At 44.0% G+C, this 13,380-nt stretch overlaps 1 protein-coding gene across 1 annotated transcript in view; it reads left to right on the top strand.

Moving 5' to 3' along the window:
* dmxl2 (Dmx-like 2) overlaps window positions 1–13,380 on the top strand; it is a 48,214-nt gene that overhangs the window by 21,383 nt on the left and 13,451 nt on the right. Inside the window, 17 exon segments of the mRNA XM_051938415.1 lie at window positions 141–470; window positions 560–679; window positions 1,291–1,426; window positions 2,469–2,579; window positions 2,736–2,905; window positions 4,540–4,637; window positions 4,754–4,919; window positions 5,413–5,677; window positions 5,813–6,015; window positions 6,171–6,557; window positions 7,039–7,221; window positions 7,323–7,619; window positions 7,718–7,909; window positions 8,030–8,106; window positions 8,380–8,510; window positions 9,053–9,298; window positions 13,084–13,274. Of these exon segments, the coding sequence (XP_051794375.1) occupies window positions 141–470; window positions 560–679; window positions 1,291–1,426; window positions 2,469–2,579; window positions 2,736–2,905; window positions 4,540–4,637; window positions 4,754–4,919; window positions 5,413–5,677; window positions 5,813–6,015; window positions 6,171–6,557; window positions 7,039–7,221; window positions 7,323–7,619; window positions 7,718–7,909; window positions 8,030–8,106; window positions 8,380–8,510; window positions 9,053–9,298; window positions 13,084–13,274 (3,303 nt within the window).

Consider the following 13,380-nt stretch of genomic DNA (forward strand, 5'->3'; position numbering starts at 1 on the left):
ATCCATGTTACAATATCCAATCATTAAAATCTGCTTAGGATTAGATTCACCAAATAGACAGAGTCCCACAGGCATCGTGCTAAAAACAGTTCTATCTAATCTGATTCCCACTGTTTCTTTTTGTTTGTTTTCTGTATCAGGCCATCCTTGCTCACCTGGTTAAGTGTATTGCTGGAGAAGTTGCTGTGGTGAGGGATGTGGAGGCAGGTGAGGGCGGAGCCAGGAGACACCTGTCCCGGACAATCAGTGTGACGGGCAGCACAGCAAAAGACACCATTGTGGCAGGCCGCGATGGAGGCAGGGACTACACGGAGATCAATTCCATCCCTCCATTGCCCCTCTATTCCCTCATGTTGGCTGACTTAGACACCTCATACAAGGGACCGGAAGAGGCGGCAAAGGGAGCTAAAGTGGCTGATGGTGATGGAGGCCAGAAGTCCTCAGAGGACCAGTATGCTGACCTCTTCCAGGTAGGTAGTTAAGGGAACTGAAACCGATTTTGTTGTCAAAGGTGCAGTTAGGCCGGTCTACTGACACCGTTTTCTGCCTGCGTTAACAGGTACCAACAGTTACCACGGATGACTTTGTGAACTTTGCCACTGACAAACCAGAAAAGAAGTCTCGAGTTATCAACCTCTCTCAATATGGACCCACCTATTTTGGACCAGAGCATGCTCAGGTATCGTATGCATTTTTGAAAGGAACCAATTTTTTCTAAAACAAAAAAACCAAAAAAAACAAGAAGTTTTACCAAACTTGGACCGCCCGGCGACAAAGATGACTCCTGTGACCTTGAAAATGAGGTCACGGTCACCAAATGCGAACTTGACCTGTGTCTTATTATGGTACACCTGTGTACCAAATATGGTGAGGCTACATCAATATTTTATCGAGTTATCGCCCGGAAACCAAATTGTTACAGACAAACAAGCAACCAACCAACCAACCAACCAAGACCATGCAGCTCAAAACAATACCTTCCGGAAAACGATGTTTGCCGGGCGGTAAAAACCAGAAATTTGCTGTGTTAATGTAGGCCATTTCTATAAAATCCCTAAATACACAGTGGTATAATTAAGTGGTTGAAGTGGTAGTGGTTTGTTAATACCAACAGTAATAACACTACCACGATAACCTTGTGATTTAATTTCCGTGAGGGCAGTAATGGTAAGGATAAAGCATTGTAAATAATCATTTTAAGCTGCATTATAATTCCGTTATATCCCCGTAGAATCAGTTCTCTGGGTCCCCTCGTGTTCTGCTTTGCTCAGTTGGATCTTGTGCGTTCAGGTTTTGTCCAGTCACCTCATGCACTCCAGCCTCCCAGGACTGACAAGGCTGGAGCAGATGTTCTTGGTGGCCTTGGCTGATACTGTTGCAACCACCAGTGCTGAGGTCACAAGCTCCACTGATCAACAGTACACAGGTCAGTGCATATGTGTGCGTGTATTCATTGTATTGCAATCATATTTTGGTGGGAACAGTACATTCTGTAATAAATAATTTATGTAACCCTGTAAATGTTGCACCAATATTTACAGAGGTTACAGACTGTTCTGTGTTGCTTAAACAGGAGTCATAAACACATTCTTCTTTATATTGTACCGTTGTTTCATTCTGTATTTCACATGTTTTCAAGTAGTGAAATGGTTCTGTCTGACAGTCTTTAATTCAGACCATCTCCCTCTTTTAGCATTTTTAAACATTTGAATTTTTACCTTTTTTTGAGTGTTTTTACAACCACTGAGAGTCAAACTAAGCTCTTGTGTTTGTAGTTGTTACCTTGATTGATTCAAGTCCGTTCTTCTGCTTAAATCCTCCCACTCCCCTCTCTTTGAACAAGACACTGACTAGCTCCAGGTTCATTTTTCTTCAGATGAGAGTCAAGAGAATTTTTCCCTTTGTAGATAACTAAAGTATTCTTTATTTAGCAGTTTGTATAAAAGATACAAGATGCACACATACCTGCAAAAAAATGGCTTTGTTGTTATTTAGTGTGCTGGCTTGGCTCAGTGCCTTCCAGTCCATTAACTGTTACCCTTGGTGAGAGATAATGTTGCATTAAAGTTGAGTAAAGGTTATGAACATATAAGCTAAGCACAATTTTTCTTGATTATGTGTTCCTGGTTAAAGTTAATCTGCACGCATCAAATCTTTATTAACATAAACAACAGTGGATATACTGCGTCTTTGCACTTTTTTTCCCCCACTATCTTTGTCTTTTTTCTCCAATTTTCCATCCTTTTTATTTAGTCTTTTGAAGGGACGACATTAGCAGGTTGTTCCTGGGCTAAGTAAGCACGGGGAGGGTAAGAAGGTTCAAGGATAACAGACATATTGTCTGACAGCATTACATAAACTGAAGTAATGCTTCAGTTTAAATGGGTTTTGCATTCTGGTAGCCATTTTAATAGAGTCGTGTATGGAAAAGCGGTGACAAAGCTGACAATTTTCTGCTGTTCGTGTAGGTGGAGAGGCTCTCGATGAATGTGGACTGAGGTATCTACTCGCCATGCGTCTTCATACCTGCCTGCTCACCTCTCTGCCACCACTGTACCGCATGCAGCTGCTCCACCAGGGTAAAACACTCCACTTGATACATTTGTAAAAAAAACCAAAACTGTTCTGTATGACATTATTTCCAGTTCATTTAATTTTGGGATTGACTTTGAGGGGGGGCCTCTTGCTCTCTCGCTCTCTCCTACTCCCTTTCCCTCTGTCTGTGCCCATGGTAGGCCTTTCCACGTGCCACTTCGCATGGGCCTTCCACTCAGAGGCGGAAGAGGAGCTGCTGAACATGATCCCAGCAATGCAGAGAGGCGACCCGCAGTGGTCTGAGCTGAGGGCCGTAGGAGTGGGTTGGTGGATACGCAACATCAACACTCTGCGGAAAATGGTGGAGAAGGTACCATGACAAATTTAGATTAATCTGTACTACAGGCTTAATTCAGATCTAATTTAAAACTCAATCGCCTGACGATGTAGCTACAGCATGTTTTCAGTTCTTGTATTTTGATAATTGGTTGACAGTTTCTAGTGTTAAGAGAGTCATGTAGACATTGGCTTTTGAATAAAAAAGAAACTGAACAGGTTAGCTGATGACTGCAGACAAAAAATACAAAAAAAATTCACATCAATGAGGTGAATTCTAGGTGCTGGAAAGAAATGTCTTCATCTAGACCAGGGGTCGGCAACCTTTAACACTCAAAGAGCCATTTCGACCCGTTTCCCACAGAAAAGAAAACACCGGGAGCCGCAAATCCTTTTGGCATTTAAAATGAAGACAACACTGCATATATGGCTTTTTACCTCTATACCTTTGTTAATCAGTCGTGATTAATTAATTACAAAGCCTCTAATTAGATAGATTCCTTTTTTTAATTGTGTCCTTCCACTAATATTTATCTTACTTGGTTAATCCCATTTTTGTTCCTGGACCTCATATGTTACGTAATGTTAGCTGGAAATCAGTATTTTGTGAATGTCTATTTAACTTGTAAAATCTATTTATCCTAAGCTAATAACTTTTCTCCGGTAAGTCGCTGCCCTATTTTCCAAGACGACACTCTGACTCTCTGACCTGCTGCCGTGTTCTTGCGAGTAACGTGTATTACCCTATCATGAGTACTTTTGACTCAAAGACGTGTCTTTCTTGGAGTGGAGCTTTAATATACAGGCTTGCCATTCTTGAGTACAAAACGATGTGAAACTACAGGTGTTGCTTCTCCAGGAGTAAAAAAAAAAAAAAAAAAAGGCATGAAACGTCTGGGAATCTGAAGCTCCGTGTTGTTTCTCTGCATCAATTTGCGCTCTCATGTCACAGGGGAAAACCCCAGCAACACATCCGGTGGAGTGACACGGCAAAATAAGAGCGGTAATTTCACAATAAAACTACATTAAAGTGCATTGAAACGCGCCTGAAAGGCAGAACAATTTATTTTCCAAAGTTACAGGGAGCCACAACAGAGGGCTGAAAGAGCCGCATGCGGCTCTGGAGCCGCGGGTTGCCGACCCCTGATCTAGACAAATAGAATCTGCACATTAGTAATAATGCTCCCAGTCATTATATTAACATCTTACTTATAGCGAAAGAGATTTTTTTACACTTTAAAGGTCAGCATAAGGTAATAATTTAATAACACACCCACAGGCAATAATATTTCTGTGCAAGCCGTATTTTTCCAGAGGATGACAAAATCCCTAGCAATGTCCTGTACAAATGAGCAGTTATCACTGTGGCCGTTTTTGAAGCTTTTTCTCTAGACTTTGTGTTCTTCACACTACTATACATTCATTTCTGTGCAATAATTAATTTCCCATAAAAAAAATCCCATTTATACAGATTGTTATGCAGCTAATATTATTGCAGAAAACCGTGTTAACCAAAGCAACTTGTTTATGTACACAGAGCTGTAGTAGTAGCTGCATTAGGGAGCTATTTGTGCTGGAATATGCAATGATTTGCAGTTAGAGCAGTTTGATCGTACCCTTCTGTCATTACAGATGATATATGAAAACCCACTGTTTCTGTGTAACCAGTTAGGTAAAGCTGCTTTCCAGAGGCACAGTGACCCTTTAGATGCTGCTCTGTTCTACTTGGCCATGAAGAAGAAAGCTGTCCTGTGGGGACTCTTCAGGTAGGATATAATTTGTGAGCATGTAGTTATTTTGACGTGCATTGCAGAATAATTTCAGGGAAGTTTCTTGCCAAGCCACAATGTTATGCCAAGCTCTGTGATTTTTCTCCTCTCAGGTCTCAGCATGATGAGAAGATGACTACATTCTTCAAGAACAACTTCAGTGAAGACCGCTGGCGGAAGGCAGCACTGAAAAATGCTTTCTCCCTGCTGGGAAAGCAGCGCTTTGAACAGTCCGCTGCCTTCTTCCTGTTAGCTGGTTCCCTCAAAGACGCCATAGAGGTTTGAACTCACAAAAACACACACGCGCACACACACACACGCACACACACACTCTTTTATCCCTACAAAAGATAGACAGAAGTGCTTATTACAGTAGACTCTACTTCGACGCTCCATTTTCCTTTTCCTTACAGTGGCAATACTAATGTGAAAGTGTCGGTCTGAGAATTAAACCACTGCATCACCAACAGTGCAGATATCTGTTGCTGAGAGAGCGAGTTATTCTGCAGCCTTTAAATCATTAGAGAGAAGCCTAAATTACACTGATAAGATGCACGGCAATCATGCATAGTTTTCCTTGGCCAGGGTTTTCTACACCACACAGTCAAAATACACAGATAGCAGAAAAACGGAAAAGGAAGTGTAAGCTTTGAACGTTTCAGTGGCTTGTGTCAGTAACAGAGAAAATGACTGCATTAAAAATTCGTTCAATTTCTGCATTTTCTGACTTAGCCTGCATTGTTAATAAATCTTAATATTTCATTATGCATAGGTGTTGATGGAGAAGATGGAGGATCTCCAGTTAGCCATGATAGTAGCAAGGCTGTATGAGGCTGACTTTGAGAATTCATCCACCTGCCAAGGCCTCCTGCATGAGAAGGTGCTGGGCTGTAACAGAGACGGGAGTGGTTACCACTGTTCCAGACTGCACCCTGACCCTTTCCTACGCAGCATAGCCTACTGGATCATGAAGGACTACACACGAGCTCTGGACACACTACTGGAGCGAATCCCCAAAGACGATGATGAGAACCCGGGTTAGTTGCAGACATTTTAGTCAGTATTGCATAACAAAACCCAGTATAACCGGCCTGTTATTTGCATTGTGTGCTACACCTAAAGGCATGATTTTTTTCTCTCTCTCTTCTATCTTCATCCTTCTTGTGTGGCAGATGTGATGGTGAAATCTTGCAACCCAGTTGTTTTTAGTTTCTATAACTACTTAAGGACACACCCCTTGATCATTCGTCGCCACTTTGCAAATCCAGAGGGCACGGCGACTACTGTGGGCCTCACCGCTGAGAAGAGCAGCGCAGATGAGATCAACCTTATAGAGCGCAAACTGTTCTTCACTACTGCCAACGCACACTTCAAGGTGGGACCATTAGTAGTACTCACTCTGATACTGTTGGAACCTTTTGTCCATTGATGCTGTTTCTTGCTGATGCTGTATTTTACAGTCTAATAAAATGTTAACTGTAAAAGCAAACATGCAAAACTTGTATAACACATTTTCATGTGTCTGTGTAGGTTGGTTGCCCAGTTTTGGCTCTGGAAGTGCTCTCCAAGATTCCCAAAGTTAGCAAAAAATCTGGCTCCTCGCCTCTCAGCAAAGCTTCATCCAAGGCCAACTTAAATGCAAACCAACCTTTGGAAAATGGCACTCAGGGAGGATTGGACTGGGGCTCCCCAGCACCACCTTCTCTTGCCTGGGGAGGAAATGATGCCAGCGGTGGGTTGGACTGGAGCCAACCTGTGATCAAAGTGGAGGAAGATGAACTGAAGCTGGACTGGGGAGATGACAAGGACAATGATGAAGATGAGGAGGATGATGATGGTCTGACCATGAAGAAACCAGAGATTGAGACCACAGCTTCAGAGAACGGTGGCCCCAAACTGCAAAGAGAGGACTCACAGGTAGCAATAACATACCTAGAACCTCACTGAACAGCAATGTGAAGATCAATCATTGTCTACCTAGGGACTTCTGTTTCTTAAGCATAATTTTACACACATACATGAAGCTTGTTTTGATTTATCACATCAGACAAAATTTGCATGACACTCAGTCAGGAGGAGCTCTGGCTTACCGTTAGACCTCATTCCTTAATTGTACTAATGCAGAAGCTTTGAGCCTCTAGTGTATTTGGGAGTTGTTTTGTACAAAGTTCTTGAATGAAATAAAGCTCCACTGTGTTACACACAAATATGATATATTTAGTTTAAGTCATCAGCCAAAAATGAAATCTGGAATCCTGCAGCAGGTTTGCCTAAGACCATTTGCATACTTGAATTACCACAGCTGCGAATATTCTGGACTTCAAAGTAATACCTCTGTAAGGTCAACGAGCCGGCAGAGTGCTGGCTTTTTCCTGTAACTCGCTCTCCTATATTTCAGGGTGAGTCTGAGGTGGATGTGATAGCAGAGCAACTGAAGTTCCGTGCCTGTCTGAAGATCCTAATGACAGAGCTGCGTACGCTGGCCACAGGCTTTGAGGTGGATGGAGGGAAGCTTCGCTTTCAGCTCTACAACTGGCTGGAGAAGGAGATAGCAGCCATGCATAAGATCTGCAACTACAAGGTACACTGTCATGAAAATTCTGGTAGTCTTGGCATCGTCAAAAGGGTGTTTTTCTTCCTGGTTCACCGTGTTTATTCACCGTAACTACTGTTAACACAAAGGTTGAGGGGAAAGAGGAAGATTCAGAAGTGGAGCGCTGGGGAGACCGCACAGGATCAGTGGACATATCCGATGAAGCACTGGAGCGTACAGAGGCCGGAGCCTACGAGCGTCACCAGATGGAGCGCCGTCGCCTTCAGGCAAAGCAGCAGCACTCTGAGAGGCGCAAGGCATGGCTTAGGAAGAACCAGGCCCTGCTGAGGGTGTTCCTGTCCTACTGCAGTCTTCATGGAGCGAAGGGAGGAGGAGTTACCTCTGTTCGCATGGAGCTTCTGTTCCTTCTGCAGGAGAGCCAGCAGGTACACATACACACTCAGTCACATACAATGGGAGCATTTGAAGTGTATTAACGCAGAATAATTTTCAGCAAAATTACACCCTCTGTTTTACTCTGTAGGAGACCACAGTGAAGCAGCTGCAATCTCCTCTGCCCCTGCCCACTACACTGCCTCTGCTCTCAGCTTGCATTGCCCCCACCAAGACAGTCATAGCCAACCCTGTTCTCCACCTCAGCAACCACATTCACGACATCCTCCACACCATCACGTTCATGGAGGCACCGCCGCATCCTGAAATCCTGGAGGATCGGGTCAGAACTCAAATAGCACTCTAATTAAATACATATTAAGTACAGAAGCTGCAGCCTTTCTCCCAGTCATGTGGTCGTTCATTTTGATGTTGGATAATTAAATGTGTCTTTCACCCTCAGGTGAATTCTCTGCACACACTAGCAGCTTCTCTGTCTGCCTGTGTCTATCAAGCACTGTGTGACAGCCACAGCTACAGGTAACTTCACCTTCTCTGCAGTGCCACAGGTTTCTGCAGCAACAGCCCCTGCAAAAATCTCTTTAAACATCCAGATCTTTTCTGTGTTGGTTTCACTGTGCCGTTCTGAAAATACACCACAGAAATCAGTTTTGGAAGTTTGCTTTTAATGCTTAGCTTGACTTCAGCTTAATCCAGAATGAAATGCTTCCTAAGTTTACTTTAGGAAAGAAATGCAATGGGTGTACAGTATTTTGCAAAAGATTGAACACGTATTTTGTTTCGACTTTGCAGCAGCCAAACGGAGGCCAACCAGTTTACAGGGATGGTGTACCAGGGCCTGTTACTCAGTGAGAGGAAGCGACTCCGCACAGAAAGCATCGAAGAACATATCACTCCCAACTCTGCTCCTGCACAGTGGCCAGGTAACAAAGTCTCCTCTTTTACTAACCACTGGCATTTTATAGGTTTGATTGACTTAGATTCTAAACTTAGGGAGAAAATAAAGATTTTTAAACATTTTTTGGTGGCTAGGATTGATTCTTCATTGACGTTTTTGCTGCCGTGCTCTCAATCATAGTTATAATGAGATTGAAGTCAGGTTAGATCGCATTCCAGAATCCTCACAGGAAGCATAAGACGGGAACATGGCATATGTGTGTGAGCATCAAAGACATGATGGAGCGAGAACATGAATAGCAGGAGAGAACGAGCAGAGCAGAGCAGAGCAGGCAGGCTGTGTTTATGCAGAGAGGCAGATGGTGTTCTATAATAGGAGCTTCATGGCCTGTGGGAAGGAAATGGAAAAACGGAGACGGATCACACCATCATGCAAATGTTTCAGAAATGAGTTCTTCATTGTGCAGTTGAGGTGTTTGTGTTTGACTGTGGAAGTTATTTTTGAAAATTACAGGTTAATGTCTCACATAAATGCCATGCTGTGTGGATGCGCGTCTCCTGTCTGCAGGTGTGTCGTCCCTGATTTCTCTGTTGACGTCTGCGAGGGAGGAGGACCAGCCGAAGCTCAGCGTGCTGCTGTGCGAAGCGGTTGTGGCCGTTTATCTTGCGCTGCTCATCCACGGCCTGGGCACTCACAGCAGCAATGAACTGTTCCGCCTGGCAGCACATCCGCTCAATAACCGCATGTGGGCCGCTGTCTTTGGAGGAGGGGCCAAAGTCATCATTAAGCCAAAGAGGCCCGAGGCGCCACCAGGTAAAATGATTATTTTGAAGTTTATTACTAATATCTTTTTTTCCATCATGTTTATGTTGTCTTAAGCCTTTTCTTTATGGTCCTCCTTTATGATATTGGCTTTTATTCTTTAATGCCACTCCTCTTTTTCTCCCCCATCTGTTGGCTTTTTACATCCTGAAATGTCTCTGATCTAATGCATTTAAGGCAGCGCATCCCTCCCTCTGGGTCTCTCTGTATAATTACATATAAGTTCACCTAGTCCTGTCCTGTTGATGCTCCTAAGATGCTGCTGCTGGTGTGTCGTGTCTTGTGTGAGTGTGCCCTCTGCCCTGTGTCCCAGTGCCAGCTGATTTTGAGGCAGCCAGGCCAGAGGAGTCTCAAGAGACAGGAAGACCTGAGCAGAGCAACCTCACCCAAAACCCCACTCCCATCCCCACTGAACCCCAGCGCCCCAAACGACCCCCTCCTCCTGTTTCAAGGGGAGAGGGGTTGGGCACTGTGGCACCTGCAACTAAGGCCAGCTGTGAGTAACTGGGCTGGTGGATTGCAGTGCTGGTTTGCAGGATTGCAGTGCATGGTAATCGTACAGGTTTGCATTGATGCAGATGCTTGACTTACCCCCCCCCCCTCTCGTGCAGCTACTACTGAATGCCCATTACAAAACAACAAAGCCCACTAGTGCCATGAAGACATAATACTTTCTGTTCAGTGTTACGATAAGCCGTCAGCTGTGTGTGTTTGTGTGAGCGTGTGTGTGTTTGAACTGCATTGCATGTACGTGTTGTAACATCCTCTGTGCTCGTCTTGTTATGTCACCGAAGCAACAGCTGGGCCTAGCAAGGAGGCTTCAGAGGCCGAGGCTGAGCAGCCCTCTCAGACTAAATCTGAATCCGAGGCTAAACCAGGTACACTTTGAGAGGTTTAAGACCAGTGAAATACTCCTGTAGAGCTGTAAACACCCATCTTTGTATTTTTGTTAGTGTATATCAGCAGGTTGTAGTAGATTTCATTAGTACATATAGACTGATCCTAGCTCCTGTGTGACGTGATTCTCCTGTTTGCCTACAAATGGTTTTTAGATCTGTAGAAATTAACCCTCTGACCCCAAAACTCCGCCAGTGTGTTCGAAAAGCGTATTCTGTTTAAAACTCATCAAAATTTCACCATTTATTATTGCCAGGAACTGTAAAAACGGATAGAGTTGCTGGATTTTCACCTTTCCAACCATTCTTAAACTCATCATGTGTGATTTCAGTTGTGTTGGGAAAAATAACCAAATCTGATCTTACACTTGTGATATTTCCTTAAAGGCATTTCATCCTACGTTTCATTTAAGAATTTGTCAAAAAATAAGCAATTTACAAAAACCAGATTCTGTAAAAAACAATCTAGAAATAAACATGTGAAGCCATTTGTGACTTAATGCGACCAACAGTAATCTGACTTAAAATTCAGAGATTTTTCAGCTACACTGGCTTCAACTGCAGACTATGTTTACATGGAGCAGAAAGGAGACAAGTATGAGGACAAAATAAAATTCAAGTAATAAAGTAGTAGTACAATAGCTATAGTATAGACACCATTGTTCAGTGTTGGTAACAGCAGTGGTCATGCTAACTTTGTCATACAGCACAAAACACATTGTTGAGTTGTCTCTATTGTAGGCTTGGGCGGTATCCAAATTTTGATACCGTCAAACTTCCTTCACATTTTACCGGGATATACCGTATTACCGTGACTATTACTGTTACTGGCTTGTGCTTTCACGTTCGGAAATTGAATACTGGCAGCAGTGAGTGGGTGGTTGATTCGGAGATGCGTCCTGAGGTTAGAGGTGTTTCCATCTCTCGCCGTCATCTTTTGATTGCAGAATTTACAAATTGCTTCATCAGTATTTACCGGCTCTCCTTTCTCGTTTGCCTGGAACCCGAAATACTCCCAAACTGCAGAAGTTGTGTTCTTTTTTGACACCGAGTCACTCCATGCGGGATCTGCCATCTTCCCCTCTCTCTCTCCTCCACGCTGTCACGTGACGATGCCACGTTCATAAACTTTATGGAAAGTCTCCAAAAGTAGGCTAAAACATAACTGTTTAAGTAAAACTGAAAATTCAACCACACATAAGTGCTACTGGACATAGAACCAATTTTAGGCATTAAATGACTTTTATTTAATATTTAATCCTTATGTTAACCTTTCCTGGCCGTGGTCAGAAAACCCAGGGGAGGACAGTTCTCCAGGGCCGAAGTTACTGTTACTTCGGGGTTAACGCCCTTCACTTCCTCAGCAGTCGTAGAAGGCAAAGACACAGGAGCCCGGCCTTACTGAAGAATACTGCAGCCTTTATTGTAAATTAACAGCGGCTGAACCATACAGTTTTCTAACCCAGCAGCTACACACCTCTTCTCTCTTCCTCTCCGAACCGACTGTCGTCTTCCGCCTCGCGCTGCATTCAGGGTCGCTCGGACATCTCGCTCTCCCCCTCTCTCTCTCTCACACACACACACGCTGCTCTCTCTCCCTGTCTCATAACGGAGCCACAGACCATTGCATTTTTTTCATGACGGTATTGGAACTGATACCGCTGCTATTTTTAAACACCGGTGGTATACGGTATTACCGTAATACCGCCCAAGCCTACTCTATTGCTAGACATGGTCGTGCTGTTTCCGTAGAGGTGCAGGACTCACTGTGACGGTGAAAAATGTGCCCACAGTGAGTAAAACTGTGACAGGAGTAAAAATGCTCAGACACTGCTTGGGGTTAGTTAAGCGATGTTTTGAGTAGCTTCAATGTCTCAGTCTATTGACTGAACCTGACGCTGTTAATCCATATTCATTTGGCCGGAGCATTCTGAGCTCACAGTTTATTTGTGAGGGAGGAAGATAGTGGCTGGCATTTAGACTCCATATCTCTGTAGAGTTTGAGGCAACTCTCAGTGAGGCTAAGAGCCTTTTGAGGAGCTCTTTCAGAAGAGAGGCGATCTTAAATGCCAGCCTGTTGATAGTAATCACTTGTTAAAACTCTGCCCTTTAGAGGGCCACTGCAAACTTGCATGGTCACAAACACACAGCTATCCAGAAATGTTCCACATGGATGCCTCCCTCTCATGTTCTAATTAACACTCATTAACACCCACAACCTGTTCCAGCTGCCAATCTCATCACGCTTTCCTCCCTCAAGTGCTGCGGATACACGAACATGCTTAGCACATGACTGCTCAACAAATTTGCCATATTTTTGTTTGATGTGTTTTCTGTGTGTATTTTGTTGCCACGCGCTACGTCAAACATTTCCAGATTCAGTTATGTAACGGACTGTGTGGTGTCTGTGTGTCTAACTGCACTGTCTACTCTGGTTTGCGTCTTGTCTTGTTTTGTCTGGTGCAATGTCAGAGATTGTCACCCAGGATAATGGTGCAGGTTTGTGCCCAACCTTGTGTGTCTTGCCCTGTGGCTCCATCCTAAAGTGTTTGTGTTTGTATCTCCCTTTTTCCCAGTGTGTCAATTCTCATTTGTGTGTAATGACTCAAAGCCGTAGAGCTGTTTTATACACAGACAGAAACTACATTTTTAGCAGTTTACAATGGAGCTCTGTCTCTGATGTGGAGTATTTTATGCTCGGAATGGGCGTGGATGCAGTTTCTTTCCTTCTGATCTATTTTCTGTGCTTCTTTTGGATTTTAAATGAGTCAAAAACTGCTTGAACAAAACCACAGCACACTGCAGTCCCCCGCTATTTAGCCCATCGGGGTTCGCTGTGTTTTAAAGATACCGTCTCTTTGTTCCTCTCCTCCCCGGTAGTGGCTCCTCCTCAGCAGCCAGCAGAGGATGTGGACCGATACCGACGCAGATTCAACATGAGGATGTTGGTTCCTGGACGCCCTGTGAAGGAGACGCCGGCCACCCCGCCTCCCGTGCCCACAGAGAGACCGGCCTACAGGGAGAAATTCATCCCCCCAGAGCTGAGCATGTGGGACTACTTTGTGGCTAAAGTAAGGCACTGAATGAATTCAATCATGGAATCTATGATTCACAGTCTTCAGGTTATTAAAAAGTTGCTCCTCAATCTGTCTGCCTCTGTCTGCCCTTTTTCATCTG

This window comes from Acanthochromis polyacanthus, chromosome 2 (genome assembly GCF_021347895.1).
Source record: "Acanthochromis polyacanthus isolate Apoly-LR-REF ecotype Palm Island chromosome 2, KAUST_Apoly_ChrSc, whole genome shotgun sequence".
NCBI lineage: Eukaryota > Metazoa > Chordata > Actinopteri > Pomacentridae > Acanthochromis > Acanthochromis polyacanthus.